Source organism: Pinus tabuliformis, chromosome 2_2 (genome assembly GCF_031772625.1).
Source record: "Pinus tabuliformis cultivar Carrire ecotype Pingquan chromosome 2_2, CPIR1, whole genome shotgun sequence".
Classification (NCBI taxonomy): domain Eukaryota; kingdom Viridiplantae; phylum Streptophyta; class Pinopsida; order Pinales; family Pinaceae; genus Pinus; species Pinus tabuliformis.
This window is the reverse complement of record NC_142300.1, coordinates 1,198,196,312-1,198,218,894: the sequence shown is the minus strand read 5'-3', so window position 1 is coordinate 1,198,218,894 and position 22,583 is coordinate 1,198,196,312. Positions and strand designations below refer to the sequence as shown.

The 22,583-nt window shown below is 38.1% G+C and overlaps 1 protein-coding gene across 3 annotated transcripts in view; it reads right to left on the bottom strand.

Moving 5' to 3' along the window:
* The window catches only part of LOC149197795 (protein ABIL1-like), a 181,546-nt gene extending 159,292 nt beyond the window's left edge, over positions 1-22,254 (bottom strand). For all 3 annotated transcript variants that reach the window (XR_016254789.1, XR_016254788.1, XM_089405974.1), the window contains exons 1-8: positions 21,804-22,254; positions 20,394-20,476; positions 18,978-19,128; positions 18,676-18,775; positions 18,482-18,574; positions 18,207-18,291; positions 17,890-17,945; positions 17,556-17,662 (exon numbers count right to left, since the gene is read on the bottom strand). Coding sequence is in view for 1 of the 3 variants with exons in the window: in XM_089405974.1 (XP_089262100.1) it covers positions 17,556-17,662; positions 17,890-17,945; positions 18,207-18,291; positions 18,482-18,574; positions 18,676-18,775; positions 18,978-19,128; positions 20,394-20,476; positions 21,804-21,896 (768 nt within the window). In the remaining 2 variants the exon portion in view is untranslated. The remainder of the gene's footprint in view (positions 1-17,555; positions 17,663-17,889; positions 17,946-18,206; positions 18,292-18,481; positions 18,575-18,675; positions 18,776-18,977; positions 19,129-20,393; positions 20,477-21,803) is intronic.
* Positions 22,255-22,583: the final 329 nt, after the last annotated feature.

Sequence of the window (22,583 nt, the reverse complement as noted above, 5' to 3'; positions counted from 1 at the left end):
AAAGGCACCTTCTATTTATATGCAAACGTTGAGGATGAATAGACGCGACTGTTGGGCTTCTGAGCCTACATTAGTTTGTCGGTCGACCTTGACAATTTGCCCATAAACAAAATAAATTCATAATTCCATTTGTACATGTCAGAATGAGATGATCTTTAGATCAATCCTACACCTCTCGGAGAGAGGAATCCAATAAAAATATCAGGTGCATCATATGAGTTGTCCAAGTGGAGTTTGGCCCTAGTTGCCAAATTTAACAAAAAGTCAGGGCTTTTCACCCTCAATGTTGCATATAAATTTTAGGAGCATCTACCTCATTTGGACATTCATCATCTCACACATATCTCTCTCTCTCTCTCCTCATCTGATTGGATCGTACAAATTTCAAGGCAGCCTTCTTTTCCTCCACACGTGTGAAGGGTTGATTGTGTTTTTTGCTTTCTTGCGTTGACCAAGTTGCAACAAGTTTGACCAGCTTTGACCGGGCAGCATTTGACCTTGTTTGACTGCGTTTTTCTTAGGAGAATTTATGTTTGGGCAAGACACATTCTTTGGCACAAAGTTCGAGAATTTCTGGGTTGGTTGACAACATTGACCACAAGCCCTTTGACCGCAGGTTTGACTGTGCATTGACCAAGTTTGATTGATTTCTTCAACATTGTTTTGGGTTGATTTGGACTGTTTTTGGAGGTCGAATTGACTGGGTTTGACCTAGCTGATTTGGAGGAGTAATTCTGTTGATTTGACCAGTGTTGACTTTCTGGTTAGGGCATCCTGTTGACTGCAGTTTGACTAGATATATTTGACTGTGTTTGGGCAAGTAAATTTTGTATATTGTACTCTCTCTCTGCTGAACTTTTGAAGAATAATAAGAAGATTTGATCAAAGGGTTTTCCCCACATTAGGGTTTTTCCCTGACATCCGCCAAATATTGTGTCCTCTTGTCTTGGCTTGTCTTCTGGTTATTGTTTATGTTCTATCTGCATTTACTATTGATGTTAATGTGATTGCTAAATTGGAAATTGATATTGGGCTAATAAGAAAAATTGAAGTAAATTGCTCTTAAGCATAGAACATACCATTGTTATCTAAAATTAACAACTTAGGATTCCCCTAACCCAATTCATAATTGGCTTGCATCGACTCTAGGGTGAAGTCGAGCATCATATTCTTCAAGCAAATAGGACCTGCCATCTTTACCATCTTCAACAGATTGAGACAAAGGAGCATTTCATTTCCAATGTCCCAATTGCTATGAGATCCAAGGTTAGTTTTACTATCTCTTCAAGGAGTCCCTGAACAGGATGAAGTCGGGCATCGCATTCTTCAAGCGAATAGGATCTGCCATCTCTACCATCTTCAATAGATTGAGACAAAGGAGCATTTCATTTCCAATGTCCCAGTTGCTATGAGATCCAAGGTTAGTTTTACTATATCGTCAAGGAGTCCTTGAACATTCTCTCTACTTTCTTCCAATATCTAAATCAATGATCCCTAGCTTTTTATATGAGGAAAGCCCTTGGATTCAAATCCCACTCCTTTTGGCCACAACCCCAGTGGGACACCACTAGGTTGATCACGTCTTTCTTTCCCATGGTCCCAAAGGACAAGGGTACCAAGAGACAAGGGAACACGTACCACTTCAACAACCAAATCTATGAGACCTCATAGAGCCATTAGACCTCCACCAATGAGATTGTGGTAGAGTTGTTACCTTAATTCCCAAGTCAATTCACTCATCGCCAATAGACAAATAACTTCCTCCAGATGTCAATGGAAGGGTTGTTGATTTTTCAAGTGCAATAGATACAAGCACTAATTTCTGAAAAAAATGATAATTACTTCTAAAGATGTAGATATTCTTTTAGCACTTTCAATTTATCATTAAGCAATTACACTTTAGAAATTCAACCATAAATGCACAAGGGCGGTAGAGATCACAATACACAAAGATAACACAAGATTTACCCTAGGAAAATCCACTTGGGGGAAAACCCCAACAACCTTTTCCTTAGCGAAATTCTTCAGTTCAACAAGAGACACACCTAATTCTACTAGTCAAATATGATGGTCAAACTGACCAAGAATACAATGGTCAAACCTGGTCAAACTGTCCTCTTGTCAAGCCCAACAAAATTGACTCTACCTAATATGCCTAGTGTTGAAGAATCTAGGTCAATTAGGTGTAGTGTGATTCTTCACTGCTTGATAACAATTTGTGAAGCATTTTTACAATTATCTTAGCTTGATCTTCTTCTTATTATTAGTGTGTGTGTTTCATCAAACTGCTACCAAAAACATAAAGACAAGAACACAGATGTTGGCTCTCTGTCAGGGCCAAAACCTCTCTTCTCTTGAGAGGAAAACCCTTCGGTAAGTTTCTCTTATTGAAGCTTCTCATTGATCAATGCCAAACCCTAGACCCTTGACTAGGATATCATCCAAGCACAAGTCAAGTCCTTCCTCTATTTTGCGCTTTGTTCCCGGCACTTTGCTTCCCAGCACTTCGTCCTCCTTCTTCGATCTTTGTCTAGAGATAGTTCTTGCTTATGTGAGCTTCTTGATGTGATATGCTTCCTCTTTACTTAGAGATGATCTTCACTCATGAAGACACCCTTCCCTTGATCCAATGAGGTTCTTCTTGAGATAGGTCTGCAAACTGATGTAACTAAACAGCAACCCTAGTTTTGCTACGTGTGGTAGGAACCCTAGAGAATTAGGGCTCTTTTCCTTTGCTAAAGAGAGAGACTCCTTCGCTAGACTTGGGAGGCCTTGTAGACTTGATTTCTCACCCAAACAATGATAATTCATGAATTGTTCTCTAGTTGTTGTTATGCCGCAGATTTGCCTTACTTTTCTTCACACGTGTGACTGTTTCTAGCCCTAGAAATAGTCCCCTACACTTCAGTCTTCTTCCTCCTTTCTTCGCTTGTCTTGGAGACCCTTAGACTTGCCTTTTACCTTCACTTTCCTCAACTTCTACCTTTGTTTATTTCAGAGCTTGATTGATGGACGTTGAGAGGGAGTGGACAGCCTCTATATATAGAGGATTGTCCCTCCTTTGGGCTGACTTGAGGCCGACTTACTGTCCTTAAACCAACTTGACTATTTTTTCATTATTTTGTTGCTTGAAGGCTTTCGTTGCAAGAAGATGACTTTGACTTTGCTTGGAGGTATTCCTTTAACCTTTATATCATTTTATACATAGTTTAATATGCCCTCAAAGGGTCTTACATAAATACATTGACTCTTTGACTTCCTAGAAGCACTTAAAAATGTGCTTGACCTACTTCAATGAGCAAGAAACTCATTGACAAATATCATAAAAATAATTTCTCTTTTCTTGAATAAATACAAATATCAAAAATACATTATGAAGACTGGACCCAATTACATTTCTTTCAACACTCCCTCTTAACTAGGGAGGTATTCATACAACATTACAAGGTGTTTGGCTATGTTTCAATCTTTGAAGAATTCACATAAGAGAAATCGGATTTGCAATCCATCTGTTATAGCATCATATCAATCAGCATTGTCATAGTGCAAGGCCTTGACTAACAACTCCATCTCTTCATGAGACCATGAGCTACAATGCTGGCGAGACCAATGATTTATAGACACCTTCATCATTGTCTCTCAAGGTACATACCCACCCGGGTGTTCACTGAGTATGACCTTATAGGACTATTCTTATCTTGGGTTCCCAACCCTCAAAGAATATCGGTCCTCTTGCCTACTCTTGTCTTGGATGCCCTACACATCCTCAAAGAGTATCAAATGCCAGATGATTACCTAATCCTCCCATTCTTTCTTCCCAAATGAAGACAAGAATGTTGTGTCTATCACTTCCTCTCAATTGAGGAAGACATGCCCAAGTATCCTCTAACAAGGTACTTGTCCAAGTTCCTTTGTAATTGGGAACTTGTTATAACTCCCTCTTAGCTAGGGACTTGTCCATTCATCAACAACTTCTTCTTCGTGGGTCCTTCAGCTGCTTGATCTTCTTCTTTCCTTCGATGTCATGAAGTCTTGGTTTGAACTTCCTTTTAGTAGGGCACCATCCATCGATCACTTTCCTTCCTGGTTTGTCATGTCATTGCTTCCTTTGTGGAAAGTGGTCTTCTTGTCATATATCAGGATCTCTGTCATCTGGCTACTCCTTTGTCATCGTGTCCATGCTTTGGAATACTCTTCTCATGGATGCTTCGTTGAGCTTGCTTGTTCCGATGCTTTGATCTTGTAGCCCTTCATGACTTCATCCTGATATTGCTTCAACATTGCTTTGCTTTCGCTGGATGGCTTCTTCATCACAACATCTTTTGTAGAGTAGATCATCCTGATATTGCTTCAACATTGCTTTGCTTTCGCTGGATGGCTTCTTCATCACAACATCTTTTGTAGAGTAGAATCAGTTATCTGCACCTTTCATATCTCCAAGGCCTTCATAGGTGTCAAGGGTCCTTCCTTCCTTTGTCAGAGTTGTCCTGCCTTCTTTCGGGAGATATCTTCAAAGTATCTTGTCAGATAGTGATTCTCGGTGATCATGGTGTTCTTCACATGCTTGATCTATTTCTTCATTTGCTTCTTCTTGGATAGATTGGTCAACCACCTTATGCTCCTTATGAGAGCACTTCTTCATTGCTTGCTTCCTAGACTAGTCAGCATTTCTTCTTGCTTCTTAGTGAGCAATCTCATACTCCTTATGTGAGCATATCCTTTTGTTGACTTTTCATTGCATTGTAGTACATGCCTTCGAGCATGTCATTGGTGAAAGAGATTCCTTCCTACTTGATCATGTTATAGAACTATTCCCGTGACTCAATAATATGCAAATGATAACATGACTAAACTTTGATTCATACATACCTCATCTTGATTCTCCTTTGATCATCTTAGCTTCATTTGGTTGTCCTTGGTGTGGCCCTTCTTGCTTCATCTTAGCTTGCCTACATATCATCCTTTTCTTGAATCCCATGAATGGGATTCCCAATGAGACATTTGCTTTGGTTCATGAACCTTCTTTTGAAGATTCCATCATAGGACCTTAAAGACCCTTGCCTTGCAAATGTTTCTGTTGACACCTAATCTTCATGATTGGGGAATTTGTAAAATAGATAAATCAGGAATGTGAACAGTCATCGGAAGATGAACTGAACAATCACTCCTAATGTATAAATCAATAACATACCTATGGAATAAACACACGAATCAGTTTTTCTGAGTTTTCTGCCAAACTGGAGTTACTGCCTGGCCTGACATGGTATCAGAGCCAGTTCTAAAAATAGTTGTAACTCCCTTATCTCTGCCACTGCCTCTGTCCTGAAATGCTCTGCCTCCATTGCATTGCATTCACCTGATTACTCTGTCCTGAGCGCTGCCTCTGTCCTGCGTCTCAACGATGTTGATTCTCTGCGCATGAATGTGTCGGTTATACCTTGACTGGTTGCATCGAACGAATCATTACGCTCTGAATCATTACGTTGAATCCCGCTGCGTTGAATGCCTTCCAGACATCTCGATCTTTGATGGAATATGCGGCCAGCGACATCACTCCTAACTCGATTCCTGTAACAGAGCGAGGGCTGAAGACCCCGCGATCGAATCCCCGCAGCGTAGCGATCATCCTGTAGCTTCGCATTCAACGGACATAGAGGTGGAGTCGAGATGACCGTTGTGGCCATTTATGCCTCCCGCCAGAATTGACTGAAACCCTCGCCAAAGAGAGCGCGAGCAAGCGAAACCCTCGCTTTGCTTTCCTCCTTCCCCTGATTCCTTCTATTCAGAACCAGTCGCTCGCATTCTGATAATTCATTCTGGCCTGTTCCTTCTGAACATAATATTGAGATCATCCACGATCTGAATCTTCAACGACCACTGTATTTTGATCTTCATTTACAAAACAAGAAGTGTAATTTTAATAATCCTTCACATGGTGGAGAGGTTCGCAAAATTAAGGTGTTGATCTTCTCGAGAGAACTGTGTAAATTGCTTCGTCGGAACAACGGTGACAGAAATGGGGATATAAAGTCATTTCCGTTGCAGAAATTGCAAGGCAGTGGAATGTTTGTGGGGCATTCTCTACGTTCTTAGAGACCGTCATTATATGATATTCCAGAGGTAATTTCTTTGTCGTGATGGTATTAAACAAAATCCACTACTCTCACTTTGGGACAGAGGCCTGATTGATGTGTGAACTAGTGCAATGGGGATACTTCAATATGATAAGCTGCAGGCTTCATTAAAAAATTTCGTATACTGAGATAGAGGAATACTCTGTTTGCTCAATACACAATTTGTATATTGATATGAATAGTTTATTTGTAACGAAGGTCTACAGTTATATGTAATGCTGATACTTCTATCAAATATTAGAGGGATTTAAAAAAAAAAAATATAGTGCATAAGGCTGTAACGTAAGGAAGTTTTTTTTTATCAGCAGAAGTATTTTTTTACAGAATGCATTCAATCATCTCTATGGTAGGAATAGTTCTCACTGGCAAAGAGAACTATCCTGAATGGTCCCGGATGATAAAACACACCCTCATCTTCAATGAGTTGTGGAAAGGAGTGTGTGTCGGAGAAGGAGACAATGACCCAGTGCAGCCTACATCAGACAAAGAGCTCGTCATTTGGGAAAACAAGAACAGCAAAGCCTATGCATTAATCGCAGCATCTGTAAATGAAGAAGTAAGTCGCCATATTTCATCATATTCAACTGCCTTTGAAGCTTTACAAAAACTGAAAGAACTCTATGACTCACATTCTGCACTTGAAGTTGTTTAGCTCATGATTAAACTCTTCACTCTTGAATTGAAAAATAATGATCCTCTTGCTCTTGCATCTGAAGTAAAATCCATAATGCATGATATCAAATCCACTAAGGTTGAGCTGGATATCCCTCTTATTGCTTTTCTCAAGGCACTCTATCCTACTTACTCCAATTATCTTGAGTCTTTACAAGCAAATGGAAATCTTAAAGATATAACCTTTGACTCTCTTGTGAAAAAGTTTGCTGAAAGAGAGAAAGCCTTTGGAAAGAAGACAGTCCCTGAATCTTCTGAAGAGACTGTTTGCCTTGCTCATAAAGAAAAGCATCCTGCTCAAGATTCTACAAGAGGAAGAGGTGGACGAAGAGGAAGAGGAAGATACTTCAGAGGCAGGGGGGCAGACATTCTCAAGGAGAAAAAGCAGATCTGCATTGCATTCGCTACAAACGAAATGGATCACATGATGCTTCTACATGCAAGCTACCATGGGACAAAATTGAGCAGAAAAGAAACCAGCAGAAAGGTAAAACTGATGATACAGACAAAGGTAAAGCACCTGAATCCGCTCACTATATTGAGGCACAATGTAACATTGGAGTAAATGAAGATTTGTTTAATGCTTCACTTGCTTCTTCGAAAAATGATTGGTTGCTTGATTCAGGAGCAACCTGTCATATGACTCATAGGAAAGATTTTTTTGAAGATTTCACTGACAATGTTGATGGAGCAGTATACTTTGCAGATCAGTCAAAAATCAAGCCATCAGGGCTTGGCACAATCAGGCTTAAACTGCCTGGTCTTCCAGACTTTCTTCTGGATCATGTTCTATATCTCCCACAGCTCAAGAGAAACTTGCTGTCCTTGGTCCACATCCGCCAGCAAGGTCACTCCATTCATATGTTTGATGGCAAGCTTGAGGTAAGAAAAGCATCTGACCACTCACTTGTCATGAGGGGAATAGAAGAAGAAAGGCTTCTCAAACTGCAAGGAACCTCTGCTCATGCACAACATTTCTCATATATTTCTCATCATGAAGAAGGTACACTTCCATCAAGTTTATTATGGCATGCTAGATTTGGACATTTAAACTATGACAGTCTCCGCTTATTGAAGAAAAATGGTGTTGCTGGTTTGCCTACAATTCCTAGGAAACATAAGCAATGTGATGCTTGCATTCTAGGAAAGCATAGCAAACAGTCTTTTCATGATTCACATTCAAGAGCACATAGGAAGCTTGAACTCATTCATTCAGATTTATGTGGTCCAATGCCTGTTCCTTCTGCAAATGGAAATAAATATATCATGACATTTATTGATGATTACACCAGAATGTGTTGGGTTTATTTATTGAAGAACAAATCTGATGCTTTTCAAACATTCAAGAATTTTCATAAATGGATTGAAAATGATGCACAATCTCATATTGGGTCTATTCGCACTGATAATGGAAAAGAATATACATCAAATGAATTTGAAAACTATCTTCGCCAACATGGGATCAAACATCAAACAACTGTACCTTATAATCCCCAACAGAATGGTGTAGCAGAAAGAATGAATAGAACAATTTTGAATATGGTACGATCCATGCTTTTCTTCAAAAATGTAAAGATAATGTTTTGGGCTGATGCTGTTCTATGTACTGCATATATAAAGAATAGATGTCCATCTAATGCTATAAGAAACAAGACTCCTTATGAATTGTGGTATGGACATGTTCCTTCGGTAAAACATCTCAGGATCTTTGGTTCCACCTGTTATGCTTTGATACCAAAGGTACATAGAAACAAACTTGGTGCTAGAAGTCGTAAGTGTATCTTCCTGGGGTATTCAAACACCTCTAAAGCATACCGCCTCTATGATGAAGTAAATAAAAAGTTTGTTGTATCTAGAGATGTCATTTTTCTGGAATCATCCAAATCTGACAATGTTGTTGAGCGGCAACTTGATCGCTTGGATAGATTCGCAAAAACAAAATCATTTCAAGAATTTGATAATCAGATTCCACATCTTGAAGGGGGGATTCCTATACTAGATCAACATGTGGAATCTTCTTCTGAAAAACAATCTCCCCTGCATGAAACTCCAACAACGGATGATGCTTTAAGTGATGTAATTGATAGAATTGGGAGACTCAATCTTGATTCAGTCCCAACTCAATCAACAAAGCAGCCTGGACCATCTCAGAAAGGTCCCCCAAAGTGGCTGACAAAGACACTTGAAAGTGTTCATCCTGATGAAATTGGAAAAACAGGAACCAGAAATTCAAACCGACAAAATGGAGGTGATGTAGATGACTCTAATTCACCTGTTGATATGGATGTTACTTATGATTGTGAATTGAACTTGTCTACAGATTTTGAACCAACTTCCTTCAAAGAAGCTGCTTCTCATGATAAATGGAAAGAAGCGATGAAAAAGGAGTATGATGCCCTCATAAAGAATGGCACTTGGAAGCTGGTTGATCCTCCATTTGGAACCAAACCAATTGGCTGCAAGTGGGTCTACAAGAACAAATACAAAGCTGATGGCTCACTTGACAAGCACAAAGCTAGGCTTGTGGCAAAAGGCTTTGCACAGAAGGAAGGGGTCGATTATGAGGAAAATTTTGCCCCCACAGCAAAATGGGCCACCATCCGGACACTCTTTGCACTAGCTGCTCAGAACGGTTGGAAAGTCCATCAAATGGATGTAAAAACTGCATTCTTGAATGGAGATCTAAAAGAGAATGTTTTTATGTCCCAGCCTGAAGTATTTGCTGTGAAAGGACATGAACATAAAGTATGCAAACTTGTGAAATCCTTGTATGGCCTCAAACAAGCACCGCGAGCCTGGTATGAAAAACTAACTGAGCATCTTCTGAAACTCAACTTCAATCATTTTGATCTTGATGATGCAACTTTATTTGTCAAGAAAGTTGGCAAAACAGTGGTGTATCTTGTGGTATATGTAGATGATCTTTTAATGACAGGGAACAATGAAAGCTACATTGCATCCATAAAGAAGGAATTAGGGAAAAGTTTTGAAATCACTGATTTGGGCTATGTTCATTACTATCTTGGCATTGAAGTAACCCAACATCCAAAATCCATATTTCTTTCTCAAAAGAAATACATTGGAGATTTGTTAAACAGATTTGGCATGACAGAGTGCAATCCTCTTTCTACTCCAATGGAACAAAACTTAAAGCTCACATCTATTGAAGGAAAGGAATTTGAGGATGCAACAAAGTATAGACAGCTTGTAGGAAGTCTCATCTACCTCACTACTACCAGACCAGAGATTTCATTTACTGTTGGAATCCTCTCCAGGTTCATGCAAAAGCCTTGTGAGGGACATTGGTCTGCTGCAAAAAGAGTTCTAAGGTACTTGAAGGGAACTCAAGACCTTGGAATCAAGTATACACAGGTGGACGACTTCAGCTTGATTGGATACTCTGATTCAGACTTCGATGGAGACAAAGAAACTGGGGTATCTACTTCAGGATATGCTATGAGTCTTGGATCAGGAGCTGTCTCCTGGAGATCACGCAAACAATCAGTTCCAGCAGATTCCACAACTGAAGCAGAATACGTGGCAGCAGCTGAAGCAACGAAAGAAATTGTGTGGCTCAGGAAAATTCTTGAAGATTTGCAGGTAAAACAAGTACAATCAACTCCACTCATGATTGATAACACCTCTACAATAAAGTTGGCCAAGAATCCAAAGTTCCATGATCGAACAAAGCATATCAATACTAAATATCATCTGATTCGACATCATGTTGAGGCCAAAACAATCCATCTCCGTCATTGTTCCACAAATGAGCAAATTGCAGACATCTTCACCAAAGCACTTGGAAAGGAAAAGCTTGAACGATTCAGAATGATGCTTGGACTCACCAACATCCCTTCAGATTAAGGGGGGGAATGTTGACACCTAATCTTCATGATTGGGGAATTTGTAAAATAGATAAATCAGGAATGTGAACAGTCATCGGAAGATGAACTGAACAATCACTCCTAATGTATAAATCAATAACATACCTATGGAATAAACACACGAATCAGTTTTTCTGAGTTTTCTGCCAAACTGGAGTTACTGCCTGGCCTGACAGTTTCTTTTCTCCCTCAACACTCGTTAGTAAGGATGTGGAAAGCAGTAAAGAGGTTGATATTAAGGATGCTAATAGGATCATGAAGTTTCTTTTCTTTTGATGATGGAGATCTTCTAAGATTCTTAATCATGATCAAGTTCTTTCATCGTGGATGAGGTCCTATACTAGGTATGCTCCTACATGAATATCTTGAGCTATATCTACCATGCTCCTATATTCTAGAAGATATTTCTAACCATGCATTTTGTTCTCATTATAAATCTAAGTTGCACGAAACGGGGAAACGGGTACGAGTTTCCAAAACGGGAAGCGATACGAAACGCGACCTCCCCAAATTTTGGAAACGGGGAAACGCGAATATATATATTGAAAATATTTAAATATGTATATGTGCAATCATAAAGCATAAATGATACATTATAATTTATTACACTTAAACATTAAGATTTAATTTACATCACATTTACTCATGAATGATCACATAATGAAAATAAAAATATCGGAATATCCAAAAGCAATGTTTATTATATATCCAAATCTCAAAATCAGCCTTTATTTATATTAATATATGAGGCTGCAAGTACAATAAAGACTATAAGGCTGCAAGAGAGAGATCCAAATCAGGATTTTCTGCATCCACATCCCATTCTTTAGAAGGACCATTGTTGTATTGGGAGTTTCCTCCTACATAGTTGAACGACCTTAGTGCTCTTGATTAAATACACGTTTCATACCCTAGTACCCTACATGATCTTGATTATTGGGAGTTTCCCCTGCATAGAGGGCTTGATTCTCTTGATTAAATACAAGTTCCATACCTTAGTACATGATAAAATCCAATGGAAACATTGCAATCCCCCCAATCCTGAAATCCTGAAAAACAAATAAGTCTGCTGGATTTTGAGTGAGATCTAAAATTCTACTTTCTCCATATGAAATCCAACGAGGGCGAAACCACTCTCAAACATCCTGAGTCATTTCATGGTAATGTTAAAAATTTAAGTAAAAGGATGAAAATGAAAAATAAAGGAGAATATCACTTTTACTTTAAGAATTTAACATTACCATGAACAGCATATTCCTCAAACTTCTTGATGAACTGCATATCAACACTAGGGCAAAAATTCACTTTTATAACTTTAGACACACATCTAGAAGTCACTAACATACCCTAAAAGTAAATTAAAAAACAAATTAAAAAATAAAAAATAAAAAAAACACAAGTTAATGAGGAAACGTGGGTCGTACGGCCCTGAAACGTGTTTCCGGCCGTACTGGCCACGTTTCCGTTTCGGGAAACGTGGCAGTACGGCCGGAAACGCGTTTCGTACCCGTTTCCGTACGGAAACGGACCTCTATGCCACGTTTCCTGCAACATAGTTATAAATGCTACTTCTACATGAGTATCTAGAACTCTATGTATTTCATGGTTCTAGATTCTAGAAGATGTTTCTAGCCATGCAATTTTTATTTTATTCCTACATGGTCCTATCCTACTCAAAAACTTGAAAGAAGACTTTAAGTAAAGAGTTTGGCTTAGTCATAGTAGAGATCCGGAGGATCTCCCTTCTTTTGCTTCTTGTCTTCTTATTTCACCTCTTGAGTCATGTGAGCTTCTTCCCTCTTTCTTTTGTTGTTGTTGTCCTTCTTAAGCTTAGGACAATTCCTTTTATAGTGTCCATATTCTTGGCATCCATAGAATTGGATTTTAGGCATATCTTTGTTGTTTGTTCTTCGTGGACCAAATTTGCCAATTCCCTCTCTCTTGGCCATGGTAGCAAATGCTTGCTCCTTTGATCCCACATCTTTCTTTGCTGTAAGTCTGGTTTCCTCTGTCGTGCATAGAGACCACAGTTCACTGAGTATGGTTGCTTCCTTCTTGGCATATATGCTTGATGTGAAGTTGCCCCAATCCTCAAATAGAGCATTGAGTAATACAGTTGTCATTTTTCTGTCAGACATGACTTCCGCAAGGTCTTGAAAGTTGATCCATCATCTCATAGATCTTCATGAAGTAGGGAGTTATTCCTTCCTTTGATATCTTCATCTTGTACAATTCATTTCTTAGAGATATCACTTCTCCGGATGTGGATACTGAGAATAGCTCTACTAGCTTATCATACTTTTGATGTTTCAAATCTGGAGACATAAGGAATGAGAGAGTCCTTGATAGATTCTATTAGAATCCTTTGAGCTCTTGTCTCATCCTTATTGTACTTGGTTAAGGCTTAGGTTTGTTCCTTAGCAGGGATAGTGATATTCCCTTTGACATGTTCTAGAAGTTCATTCTCTTTGAGAAGTAAATCAGTCCTCTTCTTCCATGCAAGAAAGTTATTGGTACCTACCAATTTGTTGATTTCCTTGCAAAAAGACATTGATGTATATTTAGAAAGGGGACATATACTTACTTGATAGATTTTGAGATGTAGTTGACTTCTTTTCTCCTTGAAGTCTTGATGGCTTGCCTTCCTTGAATCTTGATGTTCCTCAAGATGTTTTCTCCAAGTGGGCTTGCTTGATGATGAGATTTGTTTGATGACTTGTAGCTTGATGTAGGTCCTGCTTTGATTTGCTCTTCTTGTAGGTGCCTTTGTGTAAGGCTCTTCTTCTTGCTTTGTAGTCTTCCTTGATGAATGCTAGATGGTAGACATTCTTGTCCTTTGATGCTTCAACTTTTGTAGATGTCCTTCCTTGATGAGTGTTCTTGAGATGCCCTTTCCTTGATGCGTCACCTTAGCTCTGATACCATGTTGAAGAATTTAGGGCAATTAGGTGTAGTGTGATTCTTCACTGCTTGATAACAATTTGTGAAGCATTTTTACAATTATATTAGCTTGATCTTCTTCTTATTATTAGTGTGTGTGTTTCATCACACTGCTACCAAAAACATAAAGACAAGAACACAGATGTTGTCTCTTTCTCAGGGCCAAAACCTCTCTTCTCTTGAGAGGAAAACCCTTCAGTAAGTTTCTCTTATTGAAGCTTCTTATTGATCAATGCCAAACCCTAGACCCTTGACTAGGATATCCTCCAAGCACAAGTCAAGTCCTTCCTCTATTCTGCACTTTGTTCCCAGCACATTGACTTCCTCCTTCCGGCACTTTGCTTCCCAGCACTTCATCCTCCTTCTTCGATCTTTGTCTAGAGATAGTTCTTGCTTATGTGAGCTTCTTGATGTGATATGCTTCCTCTTTACTTAGAGATGATCTTCACTCATGAAGACACCCTTCCCTTGATCCAACGAGGTTCTTCTTGAGATAGGTCTGCAAATTGATGTAACTGAACAACAGCCCTAGTTTTGCTACGTGTGGTAGGAACCCTAGAGAATTAGGGCTCTTTTCCTTCGCTAGAGAGAGAGACTCCTTCGCTAGACTTGGGAGGCCTTGTAGACTTGATTTCTCACCCAAACAATGATAATTCATGAACTATTCTCTAGCTGTTGTTATTCCGCAGATTTGCCTTACTTTTCTTCGCACATGACTGTTTCTAGCCCTAGAAATAGTCCCCTAAACTTCGGTCTTCTTCCTCCTTTCTTCGCTTGTCTTGGAGACCCTTAGACTTGCCTTTTACCTTCACTTTCCTCAACTTCTACCTTCGCTGATTTCAGAGCTTGATTGATGGACATTGAGAGGGAGTGGACAGCCTCTATATATAGAGGATTGTCCCTCCTTTAGGCCGACTTGAGGCCAACTTACTGTCCTTAGGCCGACTTGACTATTTTTGCTACGTGAAGGCTTTTGTTGCAAGGAGATGACTTTGACTTTGCTTGGAGGTATTCCTTTGACCTTTATATCATTTTATACATAGTGTAACATGCCCTCAAAGGGTCTTACATAAATACATTGACTCTTTGACTTCCTAGAAGCACTTAAACATGTGCTTGACCTACTTCAATGAGCAAGAAACTCATTGACAAATATCATAAAAATAATTTCTCTTTTCTTGAATAAATACAAATATCAAAGATACATTTATGAAGACCGAACCTAGCTACCTTTCCTTCAACACCTAGGCCAAAATTCGGCCTCCCACAAACTGCCCAAAAACTCGGCCTTTTTGCCTAGAATATGCTGCCCAAAATTTCGGCCCTGCTACCTAAAAGCCGCCCAGAAGTTCACATGTGCAAAGCTACAGGAGGAGAGAGAACCACACGTGCAAAGTCAAAGAGAGATAGATAAGATGTTAGAGATGTCTTCGTCCTTATTCTTCTTCTCATTCGCTTAGATGCCCAGAAGATACTTTGTTATGTGTGAGATTGAATTGTGTCTTGTGGAGGAGGTCAAGTGCCTTATATATAGTGTTTTGGCCAGCTTGAATGGGTGTCTCTTCACTAGGGCCGACTTGACTTGAAGGATGGGCTGACTTGACAAGTTTGGAGCCAAAATTCAAAATTTAAACTTTTCTCTTTTGAAACCAACGTGAAGAACATGTTTTATATTAATCATTTCAAGGGCTAACAATAAAATGACATGAAGAATATGTCTTGCCTTTTTCATTATATATTTCAAAGGGCTAAAATATTAATTATGAAGACCGACCATAGCTGCAAAATTCTACGGGGGTTCCATCTATGGGCTGACTTGACAAGTTTGGGGCCAAAATTCAAAATTCAAACTTTTCTCTTTTGAAACCAACACAAAGAACATGTTTTATATTAATCATTTCAAGGGCTAACAATAGAATGACATGAAGAATATGTCTTGCATTTTTCATTATATATTTCAAAGGGCTAAAATATTAATTATGAGGACCGATCATGGCTACAAAATTCTACAGGGGGTTCCATCTTATGGAGCAAGACATACCATAGCACAGCTCCTCTGGTCAAACATCTATCAAGAGCTTCCTTTCTTCAACATCAAAAGTTAGGACAAATAGCGAGATTGTAATTCCAGCAGAAGACATTTCATCCTCCTATTTGCAAGAGATAGCGGTAGCACCAAGATGTGTTGAGGCACCCTCTTGAGTTTCCTCACACGCGATATTTCTCTTCTTGGTCTTAGGATTACATATTCTAAATAGCAATATGATTCCTATATCGGCATTACAATTTTATATGCTGAGGCTTTAGATCTTAGATCTTAGATTAGATTTGCTTTTATCTTGCTTTATAAATGTGGCCCTTGTACTCCCGCTTCATATTGACTCAGATTACTTAGCAGTCCCGTTGACCATTTAATGGTCATTCGTTGGTCAATAATAAATTGTCTTATATTATCTTTTCTTGTTGATGCCATGGATTGTTATGACGCCAAGCAAATTTCATCCCCTTTAAATTCATACTTTGAATAAATAGCAAGGACTTTCAAGTAAATCAATATCCCAACCATTCAATACAAGCATAAGCAAAAGATTTTATTGTTTTTTATTCCAGCGGCCAGTACATAGTTATTTTTCTCATTTAGCAAATGAGTTTCCAGCAATATTTGAAAAATATGATTCATGCCATACAGTTATCTATTTTTTGGAACTTTATTAAGGTCAGATATACCGTAAAATACACTACAACTTCAATATTGTATCCTCTTTGGAGAAATTATTTTAAATATTAGGAATCTGACAAGATACCAGAGTCAGTAAAAAGCTTTGTTGAAGTGACGTCAGAAGTCAAGCTGAAGCCATATGTTTACAATCATAATTAATTAGGCAGTCCCATGGCTATACATAAGCACCCTGGTCGCAGTGAGAACAATATGTTATTCAACAACCATTAGGACTGACAAAATATGCAGCCTTCAGAAAAAAGATGGATTTTGGTGGAATAGGTGAACATTAATCTATAAAACAAGTCATAATCCTCAATTAGAAATGGGTATACAGATTTATAATTTTATACCACCCCAATATTTTGCTAAGAATATAACCTTATTTGAAGGAGCTGCATGTTTCCAAGCTGAATAGTGAACACTGGAATAGCTTTCATCAAAGTATCCATTTCATTTGGAAGGTCATTAATGTCTTTAAATATAGCAGCCAACAGTGCAATTTTGTGACCTTCATTGAATATTTACAAATAGCTGCATTGTAGGGCATTGCTGGAAACCCAGGAAATTCTACCACTGTAAATTGGCACACCCAACAGAATGAATGCTGATCTTATTCAGTTGAAAACAAACATAAGTCTTGATCTTGAAATGTGCTTTGAGCATTCATATTGAGTTATGTTGATCAACAGTACAGGATAGAAGGCAAAGTGGCAGAAATCTGGTATCATGGTCTAAGTTTTCAAAAGCTGAAAGCATAGCTCTTTACATGCTTTGGCCTAACCATTCAAGTAATCTAAAAAAAGTCTCATGACTACAGATTTTAAGATACATCAAACCAATGATGACATAATCATAATTCAATGAAGTGTTATAAAAGCAAAACACTCAGAATCCAGATTTGAAGAATTCCTAGCAGGACTGAAACTAAGTTATCACATTTCTTATGTCAAGGAGATGGTCATGGTCAACATGCATAAATCTGCAACCAGCATTGCTAAAGGCATATAAAGTTCATCACACATACTAGTATAATAATATTCTTGTAGATAAAAAAGGAAGAGCCTCCATAGTTGGTATACATATATCCAAGCACTAAAAAGGCAAACAAGAATTCATTTCCTTTGGTTTCTTTGAATGATCACTGGTGCAATCAGAACAGTCTAGTACAAACTGCACTGTTTTTGTCAGAGCTCTTGAGCTTACCCGTCGTCCAGCACCAAACGAATTGGGAGTAGTAGAACCAGGAGTCCCAGGCACTGACTGGACACGAGATTGTGGACCAGAAAATGATGGAATGGAAACTTCAGCTTCTGTAGCCACCCAATAAAAGTGTTCATTCAGTGAAAAATTAAACTATAAATCATAAATGATCTCAAGAGGAAGGTTGAAGGGTAAAACATGATTTTATATGCAAATAACTACATTGAATCACAAACCAAAATCAAGCCTCTACCCTGCAAACAAAGCCACTGCTCTTGGCTGTAATAGTCTAATTTTCTGACATCTAAATAAATATAAATGCTCTTAGAGCACAAACCTGGGAAGAAAAACGTTTCTGATGCTGCAGTAGAAGACGTTGAGTAGAACTCATTGCTGCCAAAAATCATGTATAAGATTTTGCATGAGATAGGATGAAAATGAAATCAAAGAGAAAAGTCACTGGTCATTCTTGATGTTAATAATCGACAGATAAGTGAAACCATTGGTAATTGTAAAACAGAATAATATTGTTTTCTCAACTGTTAATATTGTTGTGCCCTTAAAGCGATCACTGATAGTCATCTATCGAATGATGAATCCACTTACATGATAATGCTATTATGTACCATAGATCAGAATATTAAATGGTAATACCTATTTGGAATATTAGAATTTCCATACAATGCAGTCCGAGCTTCTGCTGCCAAATGCCATGAAAGACTTCTATTCACATTTGTACCTGGAAACACGAGGCCATACGTGTCAGCAGCCATCACAGAATTGCATTTGTATATATAACTAGGAAAATATCATTATGCAGAAGCATGACTTCTTAGTCTATTATAACAAGCCATCCAAAGATGTTACAACAAACTCTTCTAGACTGAAACCAGGAAAACAACTTTTATCTATTGGGAAAATATGTGTACCAGGAGGTACTGGTTGGGGTTTTGCCCGTGCATTTTCTTGTCCTATTCCAGACACTTTCTCTGCAGAACCATAAAAGCGTCCACTTGGCGGGCCTGTCTTAAGAACATATCAACAAACAACGATCAAATCAGATTTGTTTTGACTTACACTTCCATAATAGACATGTCAAGTGCAGATGAACCTTCAGACTTACATGGTAAAATATAGTGTTTATAGTATCTTGGGACACTATTTACCAGCGACTGCTGCTTCATACCCTCCTTATCATTATACTCTTGATAAGTGCGAAGCCTCTAAAATTACAAAAAAATGTCACATGGGTGAAGATCTCAACATGTTTAGATAACTTATATGTGATTCAAGCACAAAAGAGAACAAAAGCAAGTTTACAGCATCATGGTCAAATGTGCTGAAATCTGATCTAACCAACCAGCCCGCTCAAAGTGCTTGGCTGAGTGTAGCAACCAAATAACTTTATATTGTACACAAAAATACCTGATCAAGGCAAGCTATCTTAAGTTCTGTAGTTGATAGTTCTGTAGTTTGCTGACTGAGGAGGTCGTTAAGCTTGTAAGCAACAGTGCCTAGATGATCAACAACATTAACCAGAGCCTTTACTGCATAATCTTTCAAATTTTCCAAAACACTACATAGAGGAAAGATGAACCTCTGTTAAAACATGTGGTCATAAAAGAAAATGAGGAATATTATTTATCTAACTCATATCTACATGTTGGTCTCCTGGCGACCATAAATGCAAGTAAAGATGTCATCTATATAAGTTGTCCAGTGCATATCCTTTAAAGTTAGGGTTGCTTATAAGGATGGTTTTGAATTTCATATGAAAATGATAAGTTTATCATAACTAGAGCTTAACAAAATCATTCATGTTAAAGCTATGAGTATTTCAACTTTAAAGTGACTGTTGAGGTACACTCAGGGAAATGCAGCTCATGTCAAGTTCAAGCATAGAATCCCTATAAAAGTGGACATACTTTCTCAATCTCCTCTAAATTCTCCAAAATTTTGAACAAACAGTTTTGATTGTTAAAAAACTTTGCCTTTTGCTCTCCTCTCTCAGGTCTTCAAATTGAAAGTGAAGTAAATTGTGAAAATGCACTACTGGTTGGAACATTAGTGTTGTGCATTCCTAAGCGCTGATGGTGGCTGGAACTGTGCCATGGTACACCTAATCTCAAAGAAACTGTGCCACAATCTACCCAGTTTCCTGACATCCCAGGGGGCAACCAACAAATTTACATTCTATTTCACAAGAGACTTGCAACAAGAATCTAGGATCAAGTGGCTTGTTAATCAAGAATGATCTACAATATCCCAACATTCAAACATATTGGAGCATTTGATCTCCCTATCGAAGATTCTTTGGTCTGTAACTTCATCTTATAGTTGATATCATGTCATCCTTTCAAAAAAAATTCCAACCAAATTAACTTTTCAGAGAATTCTATTGAACATACCCAAGATGAAGAAAATCTTGGAGTGATAGTTCTTCACATTATTTACTATATGTTTGACTTTTCTCTGAGAAAAAATACTGAATTATAACTTACTAGTTAAATAAGAGTTCATGTCAAATTTTTGACTCAGATATTGGCCTCTAGTGATTCTGTTTCATCAATTTTATAGATGGAAAAAGCTAGCAAGATGAACACAAGTCGCTACAAGAATTCTTTGTGCGGAAGCACAGGAAAAACATTGTTTGATTAAAGCCATCTATAAAATGCTCATGACTATGCTGAATCTAAAGACACTGTATTTTTCTATTCTTAATCGGTTATTTTCCAAGACCACGGATGCAATCCTATCAACTCAGGCTCAACTGGAAGACATAATCATTATCCAACCATGCACAGAAGGCTACAATAACAAAGAAAGTGTAAGAAGGCATACGTCTGTTTCTGTTCATTATGAAGATATGACATTTCACAATACTCTGCCGCAGAATAAAGTTGCGGCCTTAAATTCTTGAGCTCCTGCAATTGGTGACAAATCAAACCATCAAAATTTTGAGATAACCCTTTCAGCATTAGACAGTTTCACTTCCAAATATTTGTAGGATGACGTTTTCCTTAAATTCGTTCCAGAGTCATGAAAAACGTAAAGAGAAGATGAAATGTATTTTCTGAAAAAGGGTTTTCAATTTTTTTAAGTAAATAAAAAATTGCAAATGGAGAAACGGAGACAAATGCAAAATATCTAAAACAAGTTACAACAAACAAATGCAAATATCTAAAACAAGTTACAACAAACAAATGCAAATGGAATTATACAGTGACTGCATCTCATGCTGAAACAGACAGCAGAAGGCGAGTTGAGCGTTGCTCCTCACGCTTGCAGCCTCAAGACAAATTCATCTCTTCAGTTCCAGAGTTCATCATAGAGCTCCAACAACTCCCCTCCATGCTCAGTCCAGGCAGGCAAGATCATTTCACCAGGTTCTTCCGCTCCAAGGGTATTTCAGTCTTGAATGGTAGAAGAGCTATTGTAAAGGGTTCTTTACAAGTTACAACCCCCACTACTAGTCCAACGACCTCTTCTCAGCCTGGAGCACTCACTTGACGACATCATCAAGCTCTACATCAGGAATTTTATTGTGATTGTGAGAATTGCACACTCTTCCAGACTCAAACTCCCTTTCCCATTTCTTCAATATGTTCCTATACTTCCTGTCAATTCTCTTCTACATTGTACAGGGCTTCCTTCACTTACTTTTTTATCTTCCTGCATTATTGATCGCCTAGATTTGTTTTTTTTTGGGTAGGAGATGCACTAGACACTCATTTTGCTATTTGTGCCCACCCTACTCTTGAGTCCCATTGACCTTTCTTTGGCCATGAACCGACACTACTATAATTTCAGTTTCAATTTCAATTCCTAAGCATGTCCAGAAACAATGGTTGAATGCAAGTTGGATTTCTATAATTTGTTATGGTAAACATCTCCAAATCAATAGCTAATTGCAAGTTGGATCTCTATACATGCAGATGTAGAGCATCTCCAAAAGAACATCCAAATGCAAGTAGTACTCGTTATTTGATCAGCTGTAACTCAATAACATCCCTTAAAACAATACCCAAAAATCCAAACAAAAAAAACAACAACCGCATCATCTGGGCAATGTCCCAAGCAATACTAAATGCAGGTTACAGTCAAAAGGCTTAAAATCTCTCCCTCTACAAAACATCGAGGATCTTTAAAGCATGTCTAAAACAACACCTAAATGGCAAGTAAGGGAAGTTAAATTGCCTAGAGCCCATTGAAGGACACGCAAGAAACAAGGCCTAGTGAAAATCAATGTACCTGAAGAGCATTGATGAAATGCTTGCTTTCTTGCATGGAAACTTCGTCGTATGTCATGGCTTCCTCTTCTTCACATAGGTTTTGCTGCTGCATCTTCTTTGTTTGTTACTTGGGTGAAGCACCCACTGGCCTCTGTATATATATGGGGACTGTACCCTGCTCCTCCTGTATATCGATGCTCAGAGATTTGTTTTTTTCTGAGATCTTATGATTGCATACGGACAGGGACGATGTATACATGTATCGCAGATTTGCAAATGATTTGTGTTGACTGTGCAGTATATACTTTCAAAGTTGCAGAGACTTGTGCTCAATGAAAGCATGTGTGATACAAATACGAGGAGTGTGTGCAAAGATACAGGAAGAAAGATGGCAGATGTATGTAGATTTTGGTATAATTCAACAGGCCATTAATGCATAATGCAGTCGAGGACCATAAAATGATTGTTAATTGTAGAAATGAATTGATTATAGAGTGGATCTCAAGGTAAGTTATCTTGGGATGGTTTCCCTTGTGATTGAAGGGAAATGTTTAGTGTGGTATCTTAAAGATATCAAGGGTTATCATTTTGTCCACTTTTAATTAGGTGGGTGAGGGATGGATGGTAAGAGAAACAAGTTGGTTAAGATTGTAGTACGTACCATAAAATTTTAATATGGTAGGTAAGAATTTGATGAGAAAATAATTAAGTAGATTAAGATTATAAATTAATAAATTTTGATTATTTATTAATAATTAAATTTATTTTTAATAAATTTAAAATATGTTTTTTATATTTT